The sequence below is a fragment of the Mercenaria mercenaria genome, chromosome 3 (genome assembly GCF_021730395.1).
Source record: "Mercenaria mercenaria strain notata chromosome 3, MADL_Memer_1, whole genome shotgun sequence".
NCBI classification, from domain to species: domain Eukaryota; kingdom Metazoa; phylum Mollusca; class Bivalvia; order Venerida; family Veneridae; genus Mercenaria; species Mercenaria mercenaria.
The window spans coordinates 65,133,524-65,154,509 of record NC_069363.1 but is presented as its reverse complement, the minus strand read 5'-3'; the positions used below and the strand labels follow the sequence as shown (position 1 = coordinate 65,154,509).

Here is a 20,986-nt window from a genome sequence, read left to right as displayed (position 1 = left end):
AACCACCTTATTTTTTCCCAACTTTACCTGGGCAGCCAAATAATTTACTTTTTTAAAAATAAGTTATCAGTGGAGCTGTATATTAAATTACGGTACTTTCAATGCTGGCTCACCAGAAAATCAGGCTGATGAAAAACTGTAAAACCTAAATGAAAAGAAGAAAATTTGATAATAATGTGCTCTTAAACACAACAGGAAATCCCTTTCAACATAATAGCTTGAATATACTCAGTTTTATGTTACTAGCCTTGAAATAATCAAATTTAAAAACAAAAAAAAATAAAACCCTCAAAAATACTAAAAGTATGCAATTTTCAAATGGAAAATTTATGCAAAGAAGGTATCACGTAAATAGTGGCGCACAGGTTTTGCAATCACAAGAACATTATGTTTAAGAGGAAAAAAATTAATGCAGTAAGTGTTAAAAAAAATTCACGAAGTAGAGGAATAGTTGATAAGCATTTTGTGCTTTTTTTTTGAGAAGTGAAATAAAAGCTGAAAAACCTGCAATGCGAAGAGGTGTATAATGTTATGGTAATTGACTTGAGAATTTCAGTAGATTTGTAAACAGAAAGTGAAGAAGGCATGCATGTTTTATAACGTCTGCAGATAAGTTAATGTGAAGACAGAGCAGGCGGTAACTGACACGGTAACTGACGTGGTAACTGACACGTTTCTCAGATAGCGCCAGGAGAATGGTGAGAAGGAAACGTACTACTGCTGTGTCACGTAACTGTTTGGAATAGTTTTCCAAATGAAATATTTATCGGCTTTTATATTATTAATTCCAATAGATATGAAAATCTGTGTGAAAATTTGTTTTCAGCATTCTATATCGATAACCGACCATAGATTCTTCTTGCAGTATTTTATACAAGTTGGCAAAAAATGTTCATAATGTACTTGATCAAACTTGATCAGCGATTTGTGTTATTGCCTGCATTATGATATGTTTCCAGCGGTCCTAATTTTACATTTTATCATCTAGTTATGTTTTATATTATTTAATCTTGTCTGAACTGGTGGAGACTGAACTAAAATGGAAAGAGGATAAGTGAAATTAGTAATGGGATTTGATGAGCACGCACTAAAGAGTACCCTACCTGTGTAGTACCCTACCTGTGTAGTTTGTTCCTTTATCAATCAATGTCAGTATTAGCTACAATAGAACTGGAATTTCTCAGAATGTGAAATATCTATTAGTCATCATATAATAGATACTCGATCAAAGGTTAGACTTGTAGGTAGAACTTAATGGTTTGAATTATTAATAAGCATTTGAATTTCTAGTAATATTCACAAAATGCAAGTCAGACATTCAAAAATAGTCAATATTCTTACCATAAGTATAAGAAATATATATATATCTTAAAACTTCTTTGAGGTTCTAATGTAAAGGAGTTTAAGGTACCGGTAGTTCAGCAGAAGTAATGGCATAACATCATTTATCCATATAACAATAAAGCCCGGACTAGGCATGCAGAAACGAAACTCATTAATTAATGTCAATGGCAACATTACTATCTAAGATAAAATATGATATTAGAAAGTTTAACATGTTAAGTAATTCCAGTTCATGTCTGAAAATTAGCTTGAAATATGCGGATCAGTTTAAAAATGGGCAAATATTTCCAAAACAAGCACATGGATATATACATTTAACCATATTATAGACGATATGATTATTTACAACATTTGAGTACAGTCATTCAAATCTACAATATTGAAAAAAATTTATTTCCTATAACGTAATGGATTTTGTGATTTTCCCTTAGTGATTTGTGATTTTTCCCATTATGAAAACTTGTGTGAGGTCCAAATTCCTCGTATCAATCTAGCAAAAACTCAAGCACTGGACCCTATCTTTTTAATTCGCCAGGTTTTCTAAATATATTCTAAAGTTTCGAAAAATCGGGGTTTAATCGAATTTTACATTGTAGAAAATTTTTTATTTTGATCCAGACATGCTGAACTACCATAAAGCATTATGCACCTTCAATATCAGGGGTCTCCATGGTCAAGTTATTTTGGTTATTGATTTCTCAATGGTGTGATTTCCAGCCATGCTCATAACTTGTTTTGGCCTGAAATAATGCTTGCCTTCTTCCACCATATAAAGCTTAGAAGTTACCATATGGCCAAAACTATAGCAGTGTGACTGGGAAATAAAAACAAAACAAAAAAAACTTTCAACAACATTTATGTGCAATTTTTTTTTTGATTTTCCTTATGTTTCCTCAGTGATACAAAAACTTCTGACCTATTTAAAAGCAGGCTTGGTTCTTGGTTTTAAAGTGCTGCATATATTTTAACTTTTGATATTTTTTTGGAAATAACATTTCTCCCCCAGCAGGGCATTTCCTTTATACTGATGATAATCCAGAATTTCTTGGCAAGGAGAGACTGATCATGGAGTACTGAAGAAATTCATGGATTTAGGCTGCTCTGATCTTACACCGCTCTGAACCCTGGGATGTTTTATACTATCAGTATCTCTGGATATCTTAGATGGTATCGCTATGCCATAAAACTTGTGGATAAGCTATCACTATAAATATAAAAAAGTCAACATACAAACTGATGTTTTCATCAATGCTTTTCCATGGCGAGGAAGGTTTCTCTGGGAAATAAGGAACGGGTGGAAAACACTAATTGACAAAAGAATATTTATAGATTAGTCAAAACTAGATGATTGGCAAGTTTGATGCATTATTTTCGGTAGATTTTCTCAGATTTAAGGCTGTTAGTGAGATTTAGATGTTTTATATCGGTTGATCAATGGTAGATAGCACCTGTTTCATCCAATCAAATGCCAGCAAACTGAGAGACATATAAAGATGGCGGCCAGTGATAAAGATGATGTTTTTGAAGTCATGCATGGCTGCAAAAAACCTGTAGATTTCGTGCCAAGGTGGTCTGGTTGTCTGTAGGTTGTGTGTACATCAAACATGTTTATTGTTTAAACATTGGTTGTTTTCTAGCAAATAATCAATAGAGATAATTAAAGGAACCCAAATGGAAATAAAAAAGGAAAAAAACGCCAAAAAAACAAGACATTAGTGTGTAAACATCAGTCAGTCAAAAAAAAATGTGAGGAAGCCATCAAGCTGGCCTATGGAAGGTCGGTGGTTCTACCCAGGTGCCAGACCGTGATGAAATAATACACAGAGGGGCACGTGGGGAAAGTCGCCATTTGACCTTGAATGAGTTGGTGTGACGTTAAACCTAACAAAAACAAAAAAATTTCATAGATTTTATATGGAACATGACTGTATAGTCATTAGTATTTCTTGTCCTGAATTATCACTTGGTAAGTGTTGGGGAAGTAAGTTACATTAATGCTTTTTCAGACTGATCTTTATTGACTAATCATTCTGATCTCATTCCTTCTGTTGATTGAAGGTCATATCTAATAGACCCTTGCTATAATGATATACTAGTGTTGTCTGTGCAGTTAAATCCATCTAGTCACTTCATATGTCTCATTTGTCATAGACATTTTGATATTTTCTACAGTCAGTTCTGTTGATTTCTGCCCTTTTCCCATGTCGTGGTTGCATTCACTAAAGAAAACATCTACATCTGCAATTGACTCTGTTTTCACTCATTATTTTGTAAAAACCTGAGTTTATGTTTGTATTTTTGGAAACAGATAAAAAAGAAATTGGCAGGTACTTTATATCAGTTAACACTGAGCTATCTAGCTCCAGAACCCTATTTCCTTGCTTTATCTGATACCATTAGCATTATCTAGATAGAATTAAAAGGTACCCCACCACCTTCTGTGATATAAACAATGTTGTTAGGTCTTTGTAAAGTTCTTGGAACTTGGAGAGTTATATATTGTGCAACTGTTCAGTTCTGTTCAATTCTGTACTTTTCTGCTTCATTTACTTCAGTTTAGTTTATACTAATTTGTTTTAGCTCAATTGTGATGAAAGCTTCAAGCTTATTGGAACAACTCTCGAGTCCGCTTCCTGGAAAAACCAGTACTGGTGTCATATGAAAAGTCATGGTCATGATCCCAGTGGGGCTTGAACCCACGACCCCTGGATCAAGCGGCTGACACCTTATCCACTAGACCACCGCTCCCCTTTACTTCAGTTTTTAACCACTGTTTTGTTCCTTTTATCTGATACTTTCCCATGATAATATAAGCTGCGCAGAGTAGAATTTCATTAAATAATACTTTTAAGGACTGTCCTGTAATTATGATAAAAGAAAACATCTCGAAATTACTAGCATCCATTCATATTGAATAGAATTTTCATCTAATTGAGACATACCATTATCAGAATGCTATATTAACATTCAAAAGTAGTTGAGAAGCTGTAACAACTTGAGTGTTTCTTATAATATTATTAGCCTGCAAAAACATTCCAAGGTAATAAAAAAAAAGAGGAAACGAAAATAAAAGAAAATTACATTTTATTCACAGTAAGTTAAACCTTTGTTTCTAGTCTGCTGGTTTCTGTTGAATATATTAAGAACATTTGTTTCCTTGCAAAACATATCTATCTGCAAAAAAACAGGTGTAATAATCATAAAAAATATTAAAAAAAATAATCGTAAAAATACGCAAGTGCTTACACTGCAGTTTATATCTTTATTATAGATTGTAAAACATAAATGCTTGAATGAGGTTTGTTTGTAAAAAACACGATAGAATACGTTTTAAACTTAGTTACAAAATTGTAGAAAATCAAGTCTGTGTGAGTAATAATTATATAAGCCTTAAGATATTCCTTTTTATGCCCCCAGCATCTACGCATGCGGGAGGCATATAGTGATTGTTCCGTCCGTCCATACAAGGTTAACCAAATGGGACCATTTCGTCTAGCATCAATACCCCTTACTAGAATGACTTGATACTAATGCAGATGTAACCTGTGACCATTCCTCATCTTCAAACATCACCTGACCTCAGTTTGACATTGACCTCATTTTGGACTTAGGTTGCTTTATATGGGCCATCTCTTGGTTAACCAAATGTGACCGTTTCGTCTAGCATCAATCACTGCGAAAAATATGTGCATATATGGGAGTATACGGTCCCGTATATGTCTAATATACGAGTATCATATAAAAGGTATGTTTCCTGAAAGTATGACCAAAACCTACGCCTTAAACATACTTTTGGACCTTGACAATCCCTTACTTTGAATACTGACATAAACTGTTGAAACGTATTTATGCTAAGTATGAATGAACGGATCCATATGAGAAAAACATGAATGTCCAATTAAAGAATACGGGATTCCCATATATGGAATGTTCAATTACAAGACTTACAAGAATGAATTGATACTAATACAGATGTAACCTGTGACCATTCCTCATCTTCAAACATCACCTGACCTCAGTTTGACCTTGACCTTGACCTCATTTTGGACTTAGGTTGCTTTATATGGGCCATCTCTTGGTTAACCAAATGGGACCGTTTCGTCTAGCATCAATACCGCTTACAAGAATGAATTGATACTTCTACAGATGTAACCTGTGACCATTCCTCATCTTCAAACACACCTGGCCTCAGTTTGACCTTGACCTCGTTTTGGACTTAGGTTGCTTTGTATCGACAAGGTTGCCACCGGGGCATCAAGCGTTTATTAATCGCAGCTCCTTGTTTTTTTCTGTATTTTTTTTTTTTTTCAAAAAAACATCTTGTACAAGAAGTCCATTACCATTCTGTCTTTACGCAGTTACATTAAATTTTAATGGCCCTCTGTTGCCATGTGGTTAATGTTGTTGAAATCGAATCACTTAGGTACCCCTTTCTGCTGTTGTTTGGAACCTTACTTGGGGTATACCATTCTTGTGAGATCGTAATCCGGCATGCAGACGGTTGATAGCTCTACCCAGGTGCCTGCTCATGCCTGAAACAATGTTTAAAGGAGCACCTGGGGTCTTCCTCCACCATTAAAAGCTGGAAAGTCCCCATAATGATCTGTAGTTGATTTGGTGTGATGTTAAACCTGACAAAAACTTAAGTTATATTAAGATGCAGGTAAATGACAAAGTTTGGAAATTCATTTACACTAATACAATTATTCTGGCAAGTGTCTAGGCAGTATTACTTTCCATATCATTGATCATAGTAGTATTGTACTTTAGCAGTCTTTAGATTTCTAAAATTGATCCAAATAAATGCAAATGAAACACCATTAGCATTTAGTGTCTTTGAACTTTTCAAGGTACCAAAACATTCCGTATAAGGAAAGAATGGTTAGTTAGACGGGTAAATCTCTGAATTAAATCAGCAAAATGACTAGGAATCATCGATTCAACTGGAAGCTTTTTTAGCTCACCTGTCACGAAGTGACAAGGTGAGCTTTTGTGATTGCGTGGCAACCGTCGTCCGTGCGTCCGTAAACTTTTGCTTGTGACCACTCTAGAGGTCACATTTTTCATGGGATCTTTATGAAAATTGGTCAGAATGTTCATCTTGATGATATCTAGGTCAAGTTCGAAACTGGGTCACGTGCCGTCCAAAACTAGGTCAGTAGGTCTAAAAATAGAAAAACCTTGTGACCTCTCTAGAGGCCATATTTTTCTATGGATCTTCATGAAAATTAGTCAGAATGTTCATCTTGATGATATCTAGGTCAAGTTCGAAACTGGGTCACGTGCCGTCAAAAACTAGGTCAGTAGGTCAAATAATAGAAAAACCTTGTGACCTCTCTAGAGGCCATATTTTTCATGGGATCTGTATGAAGGTTGGTCTGAATGTTCACCTTGATGATATCTAGGTCAAGTTCGAAACTGGGTCACATGCCGACAAAAACTAGGTCAGTAGGTTAAATAATAAAAAAACCTTGTGACCTCTCTAGAGGCCATATTTTTCATGGGATCTGTATGAAAGTTGGTCTGAATGTTCACCTTAATGATACCTAGGTCGAGTTTGAAACTGGGTCAACTGCGGTCAAAAACTAGGTCAGTAGGTCTAAAAATAGAAAATTCTTGTGACCTCTCTAGAGGCCATACTTTTGAATGGATCTTTATGACTATTGGTCAGAATGTTCACCTTGATAATATCTAGGTAAAGTTTGAAACTGGGTCATGTGCCAACAAAAACTAGGTCAGTAGGTCAAATAATAAAAAACCTTGTGACCTCTCTAGAGGCCATATTTTTCATGGGATCTGTATGAAAGTTGGTCAGAATGTCCATCTTGATGATATCTAGGTCAAGTTTGAAACTGGGTCAACTGCGGTCAAAAACTAGGTCAGTAGGTCTAAAAATAGAAAAACCTTGTGACCTCTAGAGGCCATACTTTTGGATGGATCTTCATGAAAATTGGTCAGAATATTCACCTTGATGATATCTAGGTCAAGTTTGAAACTGGGTCACGTGCCGACAAAAACTAGGTCAGTAGGTCAAATAATAGAAAAACCTTGTGACCTCTCTAGAGGCCATATTTTTCATGGGATCTGTATGAAAGTTGGTCTGAATGTTCATCTTGATGATATCTAGGTCAGGTTTGAAACTGGGTCAACTGCGGTCAAAAACTAGGTCAGTAGGTCTAAAAATAGAAAAACTTTGTGACCTCTCTAGAGGCCATATTTTTGAATGGATTTTTCATGAAAATTGGTCAGAATGTTCATCTCGATGATATCTAGGTCAAGTTCGAAAACGTGGGTCACGTGCAGGGGTGTAAAATTCTTTTTCACACCACTCGCCCTGCAGGACTAGTAGCTAGTAAAATCTACTCGCCCTTAGTGGACAGCCACTCGCCCTAATAATTGACATTTTTAATACTGTCACGTTTTATGGAAGGAGTATTATGTACAACAAGCAAATTTCAAACATAACACATAGCTCGTACACTACGTTTCCTTTTTGATTATTCATTTTTGTTACTCTTAAATTTCCTTTTCACACCAGACATTTTTCTTTCACTAATTTTGTCATCTCCACCATCAAGTTGCTCTCCATAATAACTGCATCGATAGTAAAAGTAATCACAGTCTAACCCCTACCGTAGTTTCCCAAAGTGTCAGGAAAGTATTAAACATCAGTTATTTTCATTTTCTCAAGACTTATTTCCCGAAAAATAATTATTTTGAAAAGTGTCCTAAAAATATGGACACAATAATCATCATCCACCTACCCGTCTTGAAAACGAAAAAAAAAGTTGACGATCATCGGTAATTATTCTGTTGATAAACTAAGTAATTGGCCTGTATTCATCATCAATTAACATCCTCTTAAAAAGCTAAAAGAAGTGTGTCGGTATCATGACATCTTCAGTGGAGATCAAAGCGGTATTGTTGCACGAGATTGTCATGGCATTACGTCATATTACAGTTTTCGCGCCATGTGACCTATTTGTCCTCATCGTTTGAGAAGGATATTTTATATAAAAAAAATAAATGTACAAAAATTCATTTAAACCACATTTCTATTTACGTCCACGAGGTCACGTACCCTATTCCGCCGCACTAACAGAAACCTTTTTACCAAAAAAAATCGTTTTACTCAATGTATTTAAATTACTGCCGCTTTTTCATTATTTAAGATTTTTTAATTCTGTTTTTTGTTCTTTCTGGTCAAAAGTCCGAATTTTATGCCCATAGTATGTATCACTTATTTACTCTTAGAAAGAAATCAGTAATTAAGATCGCGCTGTTTGAAATTTAACAGATGATTATATGAAAATTCGACCGTTTTCTTATAAATTTGCTTACATTTCCGTCGATATTTTATTGAAATCTTAGTAGAATTCAAATTGTATTACTTCTCAAGCGATGTTGAAAAATTGAAGCGATAATGTTAAAAAATGAATGCACTACGCGCGATTTTTGTGTACGTGTCGATAAACAAAAATAACGGAGATGTAAATTTGATATTACGATAGGTCGCACGTGCTCTCAGAATGGAAAATTACCGGCATGACGTTTTGATATCTTTACGATTCGCGGGTAAATTCCAGTCAATCAAAGTAGCAACTGAACTTTCTCAAAGTTTGTTGACGTTTTTCAATATGTAATTTCTGAATTTCATTAAAGCTACGACGGAAAAACCACTCGCCCAACCGGTCGAGTATACAGCGAGATCCACTCGTCCTATCCAGACTTAAACTCGCCAATGCGAGCGGGCGAGTGGAATTTTACACCCCTGACGTGCCTTCAAAAACTAGGTCATTAGGTCAAATAATAGAAAAACCTTGTGACCTCTCTAGAGGCCATATTTTTCAATGGATCTTCATGAAAATTGGTCAGAAATTTTATCTTGATGATATCTAGGTCAAGTTCAAAACTAGGTCACATGAGCTCAAAAACTAGGTCACTATGTCAAATAATAGAAAAAACGACGTCATACTCAGTTCAAAACTGGGTCATTTGGGGACAGGTGAGCGATTCAGGACCATCATGGTCCTCTTGTTTCTTGTTCATTACCGAAGGATTTCTGATTTGATGAAGCTGTTCCATATACATCTACGTGAGAGAAGTCTTGTATCATAATGTCTGCACGCTCGAAAATTTCTGCTGTTAATCTTTCTTGACTAATAAGATAGAAAAATGTTAAATATGTGTTTTTAATCTGACAATTGATTTTATGATAATCGTGATAACCATATATTAAGTGAAACAGGACTCTGGGAAGTTCGAAAACCTAAAATATCTCAAATGTTAAAAAAAAATTGAAAATGAAGAATGATCTAGGAAGAATTGACATTGGTGAACTGTTCACATTAATCTGATGTCTAGATAATTTACAGAAAGGTTTTAAATAGCTTCTTAGGTGAGATGAGAGATAGGGCAAAAACGAAAATTATATTGGCAAGACTTTCTCTCTATAGATGCAAAGTGTGCAAGAAGCTGCATGCAGGGAATTCCTTCTTGAACACAGACGATTATTTACATGATAATTACTTCAACTGATTAACTAAAACACGGCAGAAGACATAATTTGTTACACCTACTCAAAGCATAAAGGATTAATAAAAAATGTCGCCTAAAGCTAATAAGTTTGAAGCATGGTGATTGCGGTAGTGTATTATTGGTGGTTTTTATACACCTGATGTATTTTGTGATGGTGCTGGTTATCTTTCTGTCTGTCTGTCTGTCTGTTAGAGATTTAGTTTCTACTCAATAACTTTAGAATGCTTTGACATATGATCCTCAAACATTGGCAGGCACGTGGCTTGTGGACAGTGGATATAACTCCAATTGATTTTGAGGTCATTTTGCTAAAGGTTAAGGTCACATTGAATTTTAATAGATAATACTGAGTCTGTCTTGAGAATGCCATGATATAAGATCCTTAAACTTTGCAGGCATATTGCCCATGGACATTGGATGATTCCCATGGACTATGAGGTCAATGGGCCAGAGGTCAAGGCCTCAGTTATGTGACCTCCTGGTTGAAATGACACTGTACTTTTCACAGGCCCAGAGCTACTCTCACATTTTGAATCCAGATGAACAGTATATTCCAAAGCACTGGTCATGTTCCAGAATTGAAATTTGTTTAGTACTACAAAATTGCGGAACTTGTGGAAGTTGATCTTGTCTTCACTCATCATGTTAACAAGTCCAGTTTGATTAGGTGCTATAGACTCCTGAAGTTATTTAAACGCAAAGAAAACACACTTGCCATTGGTTAGTTTAAAAAAGATGAGTGCATTTTCAACCAATCAGATGCCACCTGCAGTATTGAGACTTGTCTCCAATCTCCGTGTTATTGCTGAGACCAAGAATTCTGTGACCTGTTGTAACTAATCATATTTTAACAAATGAAACTATGTCTTCAGTATTATACCTTGTAATTTGTATCATTTCTTATTTTTCAGTACGCAGGGTCCCACCTAACTTTCCTACTCCTCCACCAGATGTTATAGAAGTTGAACCAAATGCCAGTTTAACAATAGATTGTATGGCCGTTGGCTCTCCAATGCCAGTTGTGAAGTGGCAAAAAGGATATTGGGAAATAAACCCGAAGGATGATCCTCCACTCGGGAGGAATGTCCTAAACCTAACAGGGGTGCGAGAATCTACTAACTATACATGTGTAGCGCAGTCTGAGCTAGGAAATATAGAAACAGTGGTTCAGGTCAGAGTAAAAGGTAAGACTGTTGTACAGTTTACACTCTACGAATGCAGTCGAATGACATATAATACGTAAATGCCCGTATTTGTACCCAGTTGACGTATTGTAAAAAAAACTCCTGTACTGTGACACATGTAAATTGAACTATTGGGAAATTGTGAATATTTGTACAAGTATAACCTGAACAACTGCATGTAAAATATATACGTTATGTCACCTTTGATGTTGTTTAGTGAACTTGTATAAAATTCTTTTTATTTCTTTCTTTAAATAACCAATTGTGCATAACATCGCATTTTGATGTAAGTTTTGTGCAGTCAGTTTTTCCCTCAGCATGACATAATACTTATAAATGAATCACGTAAAGTAGTTTACAGACATTTTTATCTACAGTGTCAGATGTACGGTTTTCAATATTTTATTATTTTATTTTATATTTTCATAAAATTTCTGCATTTTAAGCCCATTTTCCAGTATTGAATTCTGCTAAACAATGTAAAACAAAAGAAATAATTGTTTGTATTCCGATATGATGTCTCCCATTGCAGTAAATACTGTAAAATATTCATCAGCCGGCACTTCGCAATCATTAGAATGGTTTTCTCTAAACTGCATCGATTTTATATGAAGCTGTTAAAACTAGAATTTTACCAGAATACCTCTAACTTGCTGTTAATAGGATTATGTTGGATGTAAATTTGGTTTTGTCAATAAAAGGTTGATTTCTGAAGCCCATATGGAACACTTAACTTACAAATTAGTGAAAGAATAAACAGGCGTAGCAGATGAGTCAAGCTGATTTTTTTACCCAGAATTCCAAAATGAGCAGCGGAATTTTTAAGTGCCACTGTTTTCATATGGCAAAAGGGCGTAAACCAAAGTTTCTGTGAAAAAAAGTTCCCTCAGTAGGTAATATGCAATGGTAAACATTTCTGCATCAAATGTCACAACAGTATACTGGTACAATAGCAGTTTGCAATCAATAGCAGAAACAAAACATGAGCTTATGAGATAGCCCATTTTTAACCGTGTAACGTTAATATTTCCTTTTCAAAACTCGTCTCATAATCCGGATTGTTCCAATCATTGTTAATTGCTTTCCTAGTGTGAGTTATGTCCCTTGGACATTATGACACCTCTCCAAACACATTGTGAATATGATAAATCAATATAAACCAGGGGCCTACCGGGAGCTCATTTCCAGAGAAAACTCCAATTTTATGTCCTTTATTTTCCTCAGCGGGCGTGATTAACACTCGCCAAAATCTTCAACAAGTCAAATTGAAATTTTGATTCTGTGGTATTAATAACTTCTGCTAACAGGAATGACTGTCATTATGACTGTACCGAGAGCTTGTAACAAATTGACAAAATATTAAAATGCAATTACACTGTCAGTGCTAAGTCCTCCAAATCTAAAATTATGTTCACAAAAAGGACGACCTCTGTTGTAACGTCTCCAAATCCATTTGTATTGCGATAATTTGGATACTTTCATACGACTCATAATGGTCATGTTTGTGCAGTTATCGGCATGGTATGCCTTGTGAACTTTTGTGCTCAAGTTTTGAATTTTTTAACTTTAAAACCAAATTGTTTACTATGGCTAACATGTTTGGTCTGGTCGAACATCTGTAAACAAAGCATTGTGGTCATACTGTTACCCAAATCAAGCTGCATAGTTGTTCACCAGCAAAGTCTTGTTTTGCTGGATTTTTCTTTCAACTTTATGTGAAATGGTGTTTTTCTTATGCCCTTTCCAGGGCTATATGTCAAAACACTTCAGAAAAGCCTCTTTTTACCCTTTGAAACGCCTTCCAGGAACAGTTTTGTTTAAAAAGAATATTATGTAGCTAGATAAGTGGCTGCTTTTTGTCACAAATATGACTAGAATCCTTTTGCATGATACTATTAATGCAACATAGCAATCTCTGTGACATAAAGAATCTTCAATATTTGCAATCAAGAAGAGGTGTTCCTTTAATGAATCTGTATACACCTGTTGCATTTTAGTTCTAATGAAGTCTGTCGACTTTGAAGGCAGAGCATTCAGAAAGTCACGATGCCGGATTTGTCACATTTGCTTTACATAAAAATATATCACGTCTTCATGTAAGATATATTCATTTTACCGGATGCACCCCGTAGGAAGTGTGCATTGTTTTGTGTCATCAGAATGCTTGATAGTCCAACAAGCAGTCAAAAAACATTGAATAGAATGATGCATGTAGCAAATTCTTTAATGAATTTGAAAAATATAGTGCATTCTTTCCAACAGTGAAACTTTGGCTTGTGGGCGGATAAATAACTATTTACCTTACTCTTCTGTAAATGGTTGCATCGTTGTAATGTGAGTTAGTACAATATTGCATGTTTAGGGTAAATGAACAGAATTTTGTTTTAGCAATACACTATATATAGGAACAATTAGCACTACATCACATGGTGTGTTTGAGTTTATAATCAGCTTTTTCATAAAAAAAAAAGTGACAATGAATTATAAGTTTCCAACATCATAAAATAATCATAGAAATTATATGAGGTAGAAATTTAAAAAAAAATCCTCAGAAATTTCAGTGTCATGTATAGGAAGCAAATTAAATATTGAAGCACTAGAACAAACAACTTTGTGAACAATGTTAACAAAAATTTTCTCTGAGAACTCAGATTCTAATATTATCATGATATTGGACATAGGATGCAGACTGGCTATATTCTTAATATTGAACATTTAAATTTTAAAAATAATATAGCATAGTCTAGAAGCTAGTCTATTCCCTCCACAATTCCATGCATCAAAGTTACCGAATTTTATTAAGCTAGCCACTTAACTACACAAATTATAACTTTATTTAACTACACAAATTATAACTTTATTATTACAAAACTGAAAATGTCAGAGTTATAATGTATAATTATGTAAATCAGATCTACCGATTTATTCTCAGTGAATATAGCATATTTTACATTTTTGGCATTTCTGTGATAGAATTTTCTCACACTGAATGGTTTGCCAGTCTGAGTCAAATCAATGTACCCTAGGTCCAGAGGACCATAAGGGTTAATAGTTTTGACTACAGCCCTAAACCTTTCAGTAAGTTGTTTTATTACTTGACATCAAAAATAAATTACAGCTCGACTATTTAAAGAATAGGAAGAACTATTGGACTCACCCATGTGTCCATGTCTGTGTTGGTGTGCCGATTTGGTTAAGGTTTTGTATGTAAGCTGGTATCTCAGTAACCACATGCAGGAATGGATTGAAACTTCACGCACTTATTCACTGTGATGTTCACTGTGATAAACTGACTTACATTGCACAGGTTCCATAACTCTATTTTGATTTTTTACAAAATTATGCCCCTTTTACAAATTACCGGTTGAAATCTTTGGTTAAAGTTTTATATTTAAGCTAGTATCTCAGTATCCACTAATGGGAAATGGATTGAAACTTCAATACTTGTTCACTGTGATGATCTGACATGCAGTGCACAGATTCCATTAATCTTCTTTGCATTTTTACAATTGTCCATTTTCATGAGCTGATATGCATTTTACAGGTTCCATCACCCTGTTTTGCAAATTTACAAAATTATGCCCCTTTTTCAACTTTAATATTCATTCATGTGAAAAGGCTGTAGAATAGTCGAGCGTTGCTGTCCTCCAATAGCTCTTGTTTCTATGCCATTGAGTTTTGACGGTGGGCTTGTGCATCACATTTTTTCAATGCTATTGAGTTTGATGATAGACATAATTATGCAATATATTTTCTCTATGCCGGTAAGTTTGACAGTGGGCATATGCAACAAATTTTCCCTATACCTGTGAGACAATGGGTACATGTTAGTAAGATTGATGATGAGTAAATGCAATATACACATTTTCATTATGCGGATGAGTTTGAGTTTGTTGCAAAGTAAACATGATAAGTCTGCTAAATCATTCCTCTAAATCATACAAAATGACATTGAAAACTAAACTTGAATAAATTATGGGTTTCAGTTTTCACCATTTAGACAAAAATAGTACATGTAAAGCCATTCTAATGCTTGTGTGTTGGATGCAGACAGTTGTCATGTTGTTTAAAAGTTCCCATATTAACCAGTAATAATTGTCAAAATTTTATGAAAACAGACAATTTCCAGTAAAGTTTGCAGGGGTCAGCACTGCAGGTAGAAGACAAGATAGGCATAGGTAGGGATACCAATTCATGGGCTTGTCACATGACAATACGCCTTTAGTCATACGTTCTCTGCTAGTGATTCGTACGGAAGGAAAATGAAGCATCGGTTACTTGTAGTATATCCAGGAAACCTTTAGGTTAACTGACTGCTACTACCTAAACCTAAACCATGGTTTCAAACCATACAAACAAACCATGTTTACTTACAAAGAAGAAATGAAATGGTCTGCATAATTCTGTTCGTGTAATCTTGGACAGTTAAGTAACTACTGTGAAATCACAAATAACTGTGGGGACTCATTTTTAGCTCACTGATTTTTTGAAAAAAAATGATGAGTTATTGTCATCACTTGAGCGGTTGTCGGCGTCGGCGTCGGTGTCGGCGTCGGCGTCGGCGTTGCCTGGTTAAGTTTTATGTTTAGGTCAGCTTTTCTCCTAAACTATCAAAGCTATTGCTTTGAACTTGGAATACTTGTTCACCATCATAAGTGACCCTGTATAGCAAAAACATAACTCATCTTTGCTTTTTTGCAAGATTATGGCCCCTTTTGTACTTAGAAAATATCAGATTTCTGGTTAATGTTTTATGTTTAGGTCAACTTTTCCTAAACTATCAAAGCTATTGCTTTGAAACTTGGAATACTTGTTCACATCATAAGCTGTCCTGTACATCAAGAAACATAACTCCCTCTTGCTTTTGCAGGATTTATTGCCTTTTGGACTTAGAAAATCAGTTTTCTTGGTTAAGTTTTATGTTTAGGTCAGCTTTTATCTAAACTATCAAAGCTATTGCTTTAAAACTGCAAACTTGTTCACCATCTATAGTGACCATTACAGCAAGAAACATAAACTCCGTTTTGCTTTTTGCAGATTTATGGTCCTCTTTGGACTTAGAAAATATCAGATTTCTTGGTTAAAGTTGTATGTTAGGTCAACTTTTTCTCTTAACTTATCAAAGCTATTGCTTTGAAACTTGCAACACTTGTTCACCATCATAAGCTGACCCTGTACAGCAAGCAACATAAATCCATCCTGCTTTTTGCAATAATTATTGCCCCTTTTGGACTTAGAAAATCATTTTCTTGGTTGAGTATTATGTTTAAGTCAACTTTTCTCATAAACTATCAAAGCTATTGCTTTAAAACTTGCAACAGTTTTTCACCATCATAAGTGGACACTGTAAATCAAGAAACATAACTCTATCCTGCTTTTTGCAAGAATGATGGCCCTTTTAAGACTTAGAAAATCATGGGTAGGACAATATTTCTATTACACAAAAAAAAATCAGATGAGCGTCAGCACCCGCAAGGCGGTGCTCTTGTTGTGGATTATGTTTGCATCAGTCCGTGAAACTAAATTCCAACAAATGATGGAAAGTTTATACCCAGGAATTCATGTTCCCGCATATAATCTTTTTTGGGTGAAAAAACAACACTTAATTTCATTCTCTTGAAATTGTATGTTTTCACAGTAGTTCTTTAAGTGCAATTTAACCTGTGCAGTATTATGGCATTAGTGTTAAGGTATCTTTTTATTGTCACTGCTTTAGTCAGAAGTAGCTGATTTCAAGTATTTGCAATGCATAATTATCTTTAATTTCATGTTGAGAATTTCTGTTTTTATCTTGCTGCTTATAAAAATATAAATAATCTTGAGAATTTAACAGTGTCTCTCCCTTTTATTTATAAATATAGATAAAATGTCACAGTGCTTTTGCTGTTGAAGAAACCCATTTTCTGCTATTCAGTTTCACTTACAAAACAGAAAATGTGATTTTACTACTTGATTACCAATTTAGTTATTATTTTGTGATTTTATTTTCAAAACTGTTGGAACATTTTACATATAATATGCATTTTACCTACTAAACTATATCTAAATATTCTGCAAATTTCTGCTAAGTACCTTACTTTTTACATTACTTTCAATTTAATCTGCTATAATAGAGAATCATTTACTGCTAAACAAATATTTTATATCTGTTTTATTTTTTGCGTGGGAAAACTGCACATTGTAAGCTATCGAAAGTCACTCTTTAAAATCAATATGTAGTTTCTTTTTCATTGGCAGAAAGTGGGCTTCATTTTATTATCTTGTTCAGATTTTACATGTGTTCTATGTTTTATCATGTTTTCGTCATCCTTTTTTACTTAAATTTTTCCTGTCAAATTATTTTTTGTTTTTTTCCCCTCCATACTTTGTTTCAGCATTTTTTTATTAGAACATTTTAGTGATTTTATTTTACTTTCCAGTTTTTGATTTACATTTGTTAAAAGTCTTGTTTTTCCCAGAGCAGTGTATGGCATGGAGAAATATAAAGTTCGTGTTTTGTATCTATTGAATGTTGGATGCTGCCCAGTTTTGTCTAACATAGGTTTTATGTTTTGAGTAGTTCATGTTTTCTTTAGGTTCTCTAACATATCTCATTCACTTGATGATTATTTTGATAAGCAAGATTTCAGTAACACCATCAGAAATTCTGTTAGGCTCACAGTGTGCTACCCCAGTCAGCCATCTTTGTTTCCATAGTTACCAGATAGTCTAAAAATTCTACTGAGAGGAAATCCCCACCAGGTGGAGCCAGCTTGTTTATTTATCCAATCAACAAGTATGTAACATGTGCTGCCTCTGTGAGTTAAGATACCTAAGGCAGTTTGTTATAAACTATCCCATTGGTAAAAAAAAGTTTTCTTCAAAGAAGTTGAATGTGATGTTGCAGTAAAATACATTTATTCAAAACACAACCTGCCTGTAGCAATTGGCACAGATTACAACTCTGAATTTTCACCTTTTGTGTTTTTTGTTGAGGAATTAACATTTCATTTAAACCAAGTGTTGGTCTAATCAGATTTGCTCACTGCTCTCATGGATGTTTATTGGTTGCTGTAATTACCTCATAGAAAACAACTGATAACAATTTGAGCAATTGCTCCGATAGCAGTGTCCATCTTGGCATCTATTGGGAGACGAACACCATTCCTTGTTGTTCCTCTAATCATCAGTCTTGTGTTTGTGTACTAAGGTGTAGGATCTTGTTCACTTTGTTAGATTGGAATTATTATTTGTGATCTGAGTTTTCTCGTTAGTGTTGAAGGGAGTTGGAGTACCGCTATATATTGGAGATGGCAGTCTTATTTATTTGATTTAATGAATTATTAAGTGCTTGGTGTGGTGTTCAATTGTAGTGACAATAAAAGAGCTAGTAGAGGGTATCTGGTCTATTGAGATATAACTCTGGTGTTGTTTTTTAATCTGGAATTTGTGTGATAATTTTCTCAATGCCATACATCGTGGAATTAAAATAAACAATATCGGAAGGATAAAATAACAGGAAAGGAAGTTTTAGACAGGATTACATTTTTTTTTTGTAAAACATGGTGGAGCATAATTGATGTCCCACAGTGTGCACAGTAATATGTCAAGATGACCGTCTACGTTTACAACACGATCCCTGACCAGGGTTCAAGCACCATGTCCTTGTCCACTTGTTTACGTGTGTTCTGGATTATAACGATTATTATTCATCAAGTTTCCTTTACTACTGCAGCGTTACCCAACCCTCCTGTGAAACTGACCGCCTCGGAAATTACCCCCTCATCTTTAAAGCTGTCATGGAAGCCCGGAAATCAGGATGATATTTCATATATTGTACAGTATAAGGCAAAACAACACCCAGGGGATTTTCATGAAATCAAATCTGTTAAGAAAACAGAGTATACTATTGAAAAGATGGAAGCATATCAGCACTATGAATTGCGTGCAATTGCTGTGACAAAAAGTGGGAGGAGTTCCCCCAGTGCATCTCTAGAAGTGGTAACTGGGGAGTTAGGTGGGTACATACGCACTGAATATTTGGCAAAGGTTTGGTGGTAGGCTGAAATATATACTGGGAGCAGCTAGCTTTTATTCAAAAGTGCTAAATACTCAATGCATTGTTTTGGCCAATCAGAAACTTTACAATTGCTTACAATCTTTAAATTGAGTGAATAGTTTTTCTGCTAAAAAATAATGTATCTTTTTTAAATATTATGCATGATAATTTAACGATACACCAATATGCATTGAGTAATTGTCACAGATTAAAAATTAACATTCTTCTTTATATGATTTGCTGTGGGATAAATACTAACCTGACTAATACTGCTTGTATAATCAAAACCTTATCTATAACGCTTTACTTTTCAGAAACCTTTGGAAGCTAGATTATCATCCATCATAGACTGAAATTAGAACCTGTATATATCAGTTAATATAATCAGTATATGTACTAATTCTATTTTTAACCAATTTATTCTTCAGTTATCTTCTTAAAAGTCACAGGAGACTGAGATATACCATGCTTTCTGATCCTATTGAAACAGTTTCTTTGATGCTCGTCTTGCTAAAAAAAAAAAATTTGGAAAAAATGATTAAACATTACTTTCTGAAGGAATAATGTGGTCGAAAAAATGTGTTTGAGTTGTTACAATGTGCACCACAAGACAGAATTCATGTTCCTAACACTTACTAAGACACCAGTTTCCCCCCTGGGTGCACTTCTCCTGAAAGCACACTTTTTCCTGGTGCACCTATGGAAAGTACCAATTTCATACAAACTATAAATCATATTCATTTCCTAGACATTTTACTGGTAGACTCACTCGGAAGACCAGTAAATATTTGATAGACTCAATCTGGTCAATTATAAAAGTGTTTCCAACAAATTATTTTTCTTCAAATTATAGCATCAGCAGACCATCTTATATTAGGGTATGATTACCAAACTGATAGTGGAAACCATATGTATGCATTAGAAGAAAGCCCTCTTGTGCAATTATCACAAGTTTTTTGAAGGAGATGATTTGTTTCCCCAGTTAGAAAATAGCTATGGTTATTATTACTTATAGACTACGGAACCAATAAAATCTGTGATCATTTTGTAATGCTTGGTAATTTTTCATTTTTTTCTTTTCTGCAGGAACGTGATTCATATTTCTTGGCATAGGTCTTATCTTGGAGGGAAATCAAGTTGGACTTTAATTTCCATATTTATTTCTTTAGTCTTCAATTTGATGATGGCACGATCATAACGATATAAGTAGACCTTTGTTGATCTGATATGAAAGCTTTGGTCAGTTTTGGTCAATATGTTTAGACCTATAAGAAAAGAACTCTTTCATGTTGTCAGTCGTGGTTGTTTTAACTAATCCAGTTATGGTTTGGACTTGTCTAGGGGCAGATCCTTATATAAGAACATGTTAAATCAAGATGTAAAATTAAGGTGTGTTTTTGAAGATGCAAATTTGGTTTACCATTGAGTTGTCCAGTAATGTGATTTTAGGCCAGATTTTAACTAAACTATTGGTTGCTAGATTATTCAGTACAAAGACCTCTTTATTTGAAATATCTTTTAGAAGTTCAGCAGTAAAGTGTTCTACCACAATAAAAGAAGAATTATTCCACCTCTGATTGACAGCTGCAGTGGTTTTATCTTTGAAAACTCCACTCCCATCTTTTTCAGCATTGCCTGACCTGCCATCTGAGCTAAGGATTTCATGGTCTGCTGTGAAAACTTGATTGTTTTCTACACTTCCCCACTAGTTCTAATGTCATTCAGTTAATGATAGTCAACCAGCAGACAATGATGTAATGATAATGGCTTTTAAAAAGTAACATCTAAACTCTTGCTTTCGTTTTACTCAACAATCCGATATACAATTATTCATTCTACACTTCGTTTTACTCTATGGCCGTATACTAGTATACAGTTATTC

The 20,986-nt window shown here is 34.6% G+C and overlaps 1 protein-coding gene across 17 annotated transcripts in view; it reads left to right on the top strand.

The window, feature by feature from the left end:
- The window catches only part of LOC128555690 (receptor-type tyrosine-protein phosphatase delta-like), a 292,697-nt gene that overhangs the window by 189,721 nt on the left and 81,990 nt on the right, over window positions 1–20,986 (top strand). For 15 of the 17 annotated variants that reach the window (XM_053538794.1, XM_053538798.1, XM_053538807.1 and 12 more), the window contains 2 exons: window positions 10,794–11,066; window positions 18,781–19,062. In XM_053538794.1, coding sequence (XP_053394769.1) covers window positions 10,794–11,066; window positions 18,781–19,062 — 555 coding nt within the window. The remainder of the gene's footprint in view (window positions 1–10,793; window positions 11,067–18,780; window positions 19,063–20,986) is intronic. The other 2 variants (XM_053538805.1, XM_053538804.1) reach the window with 1 other exon arrangement.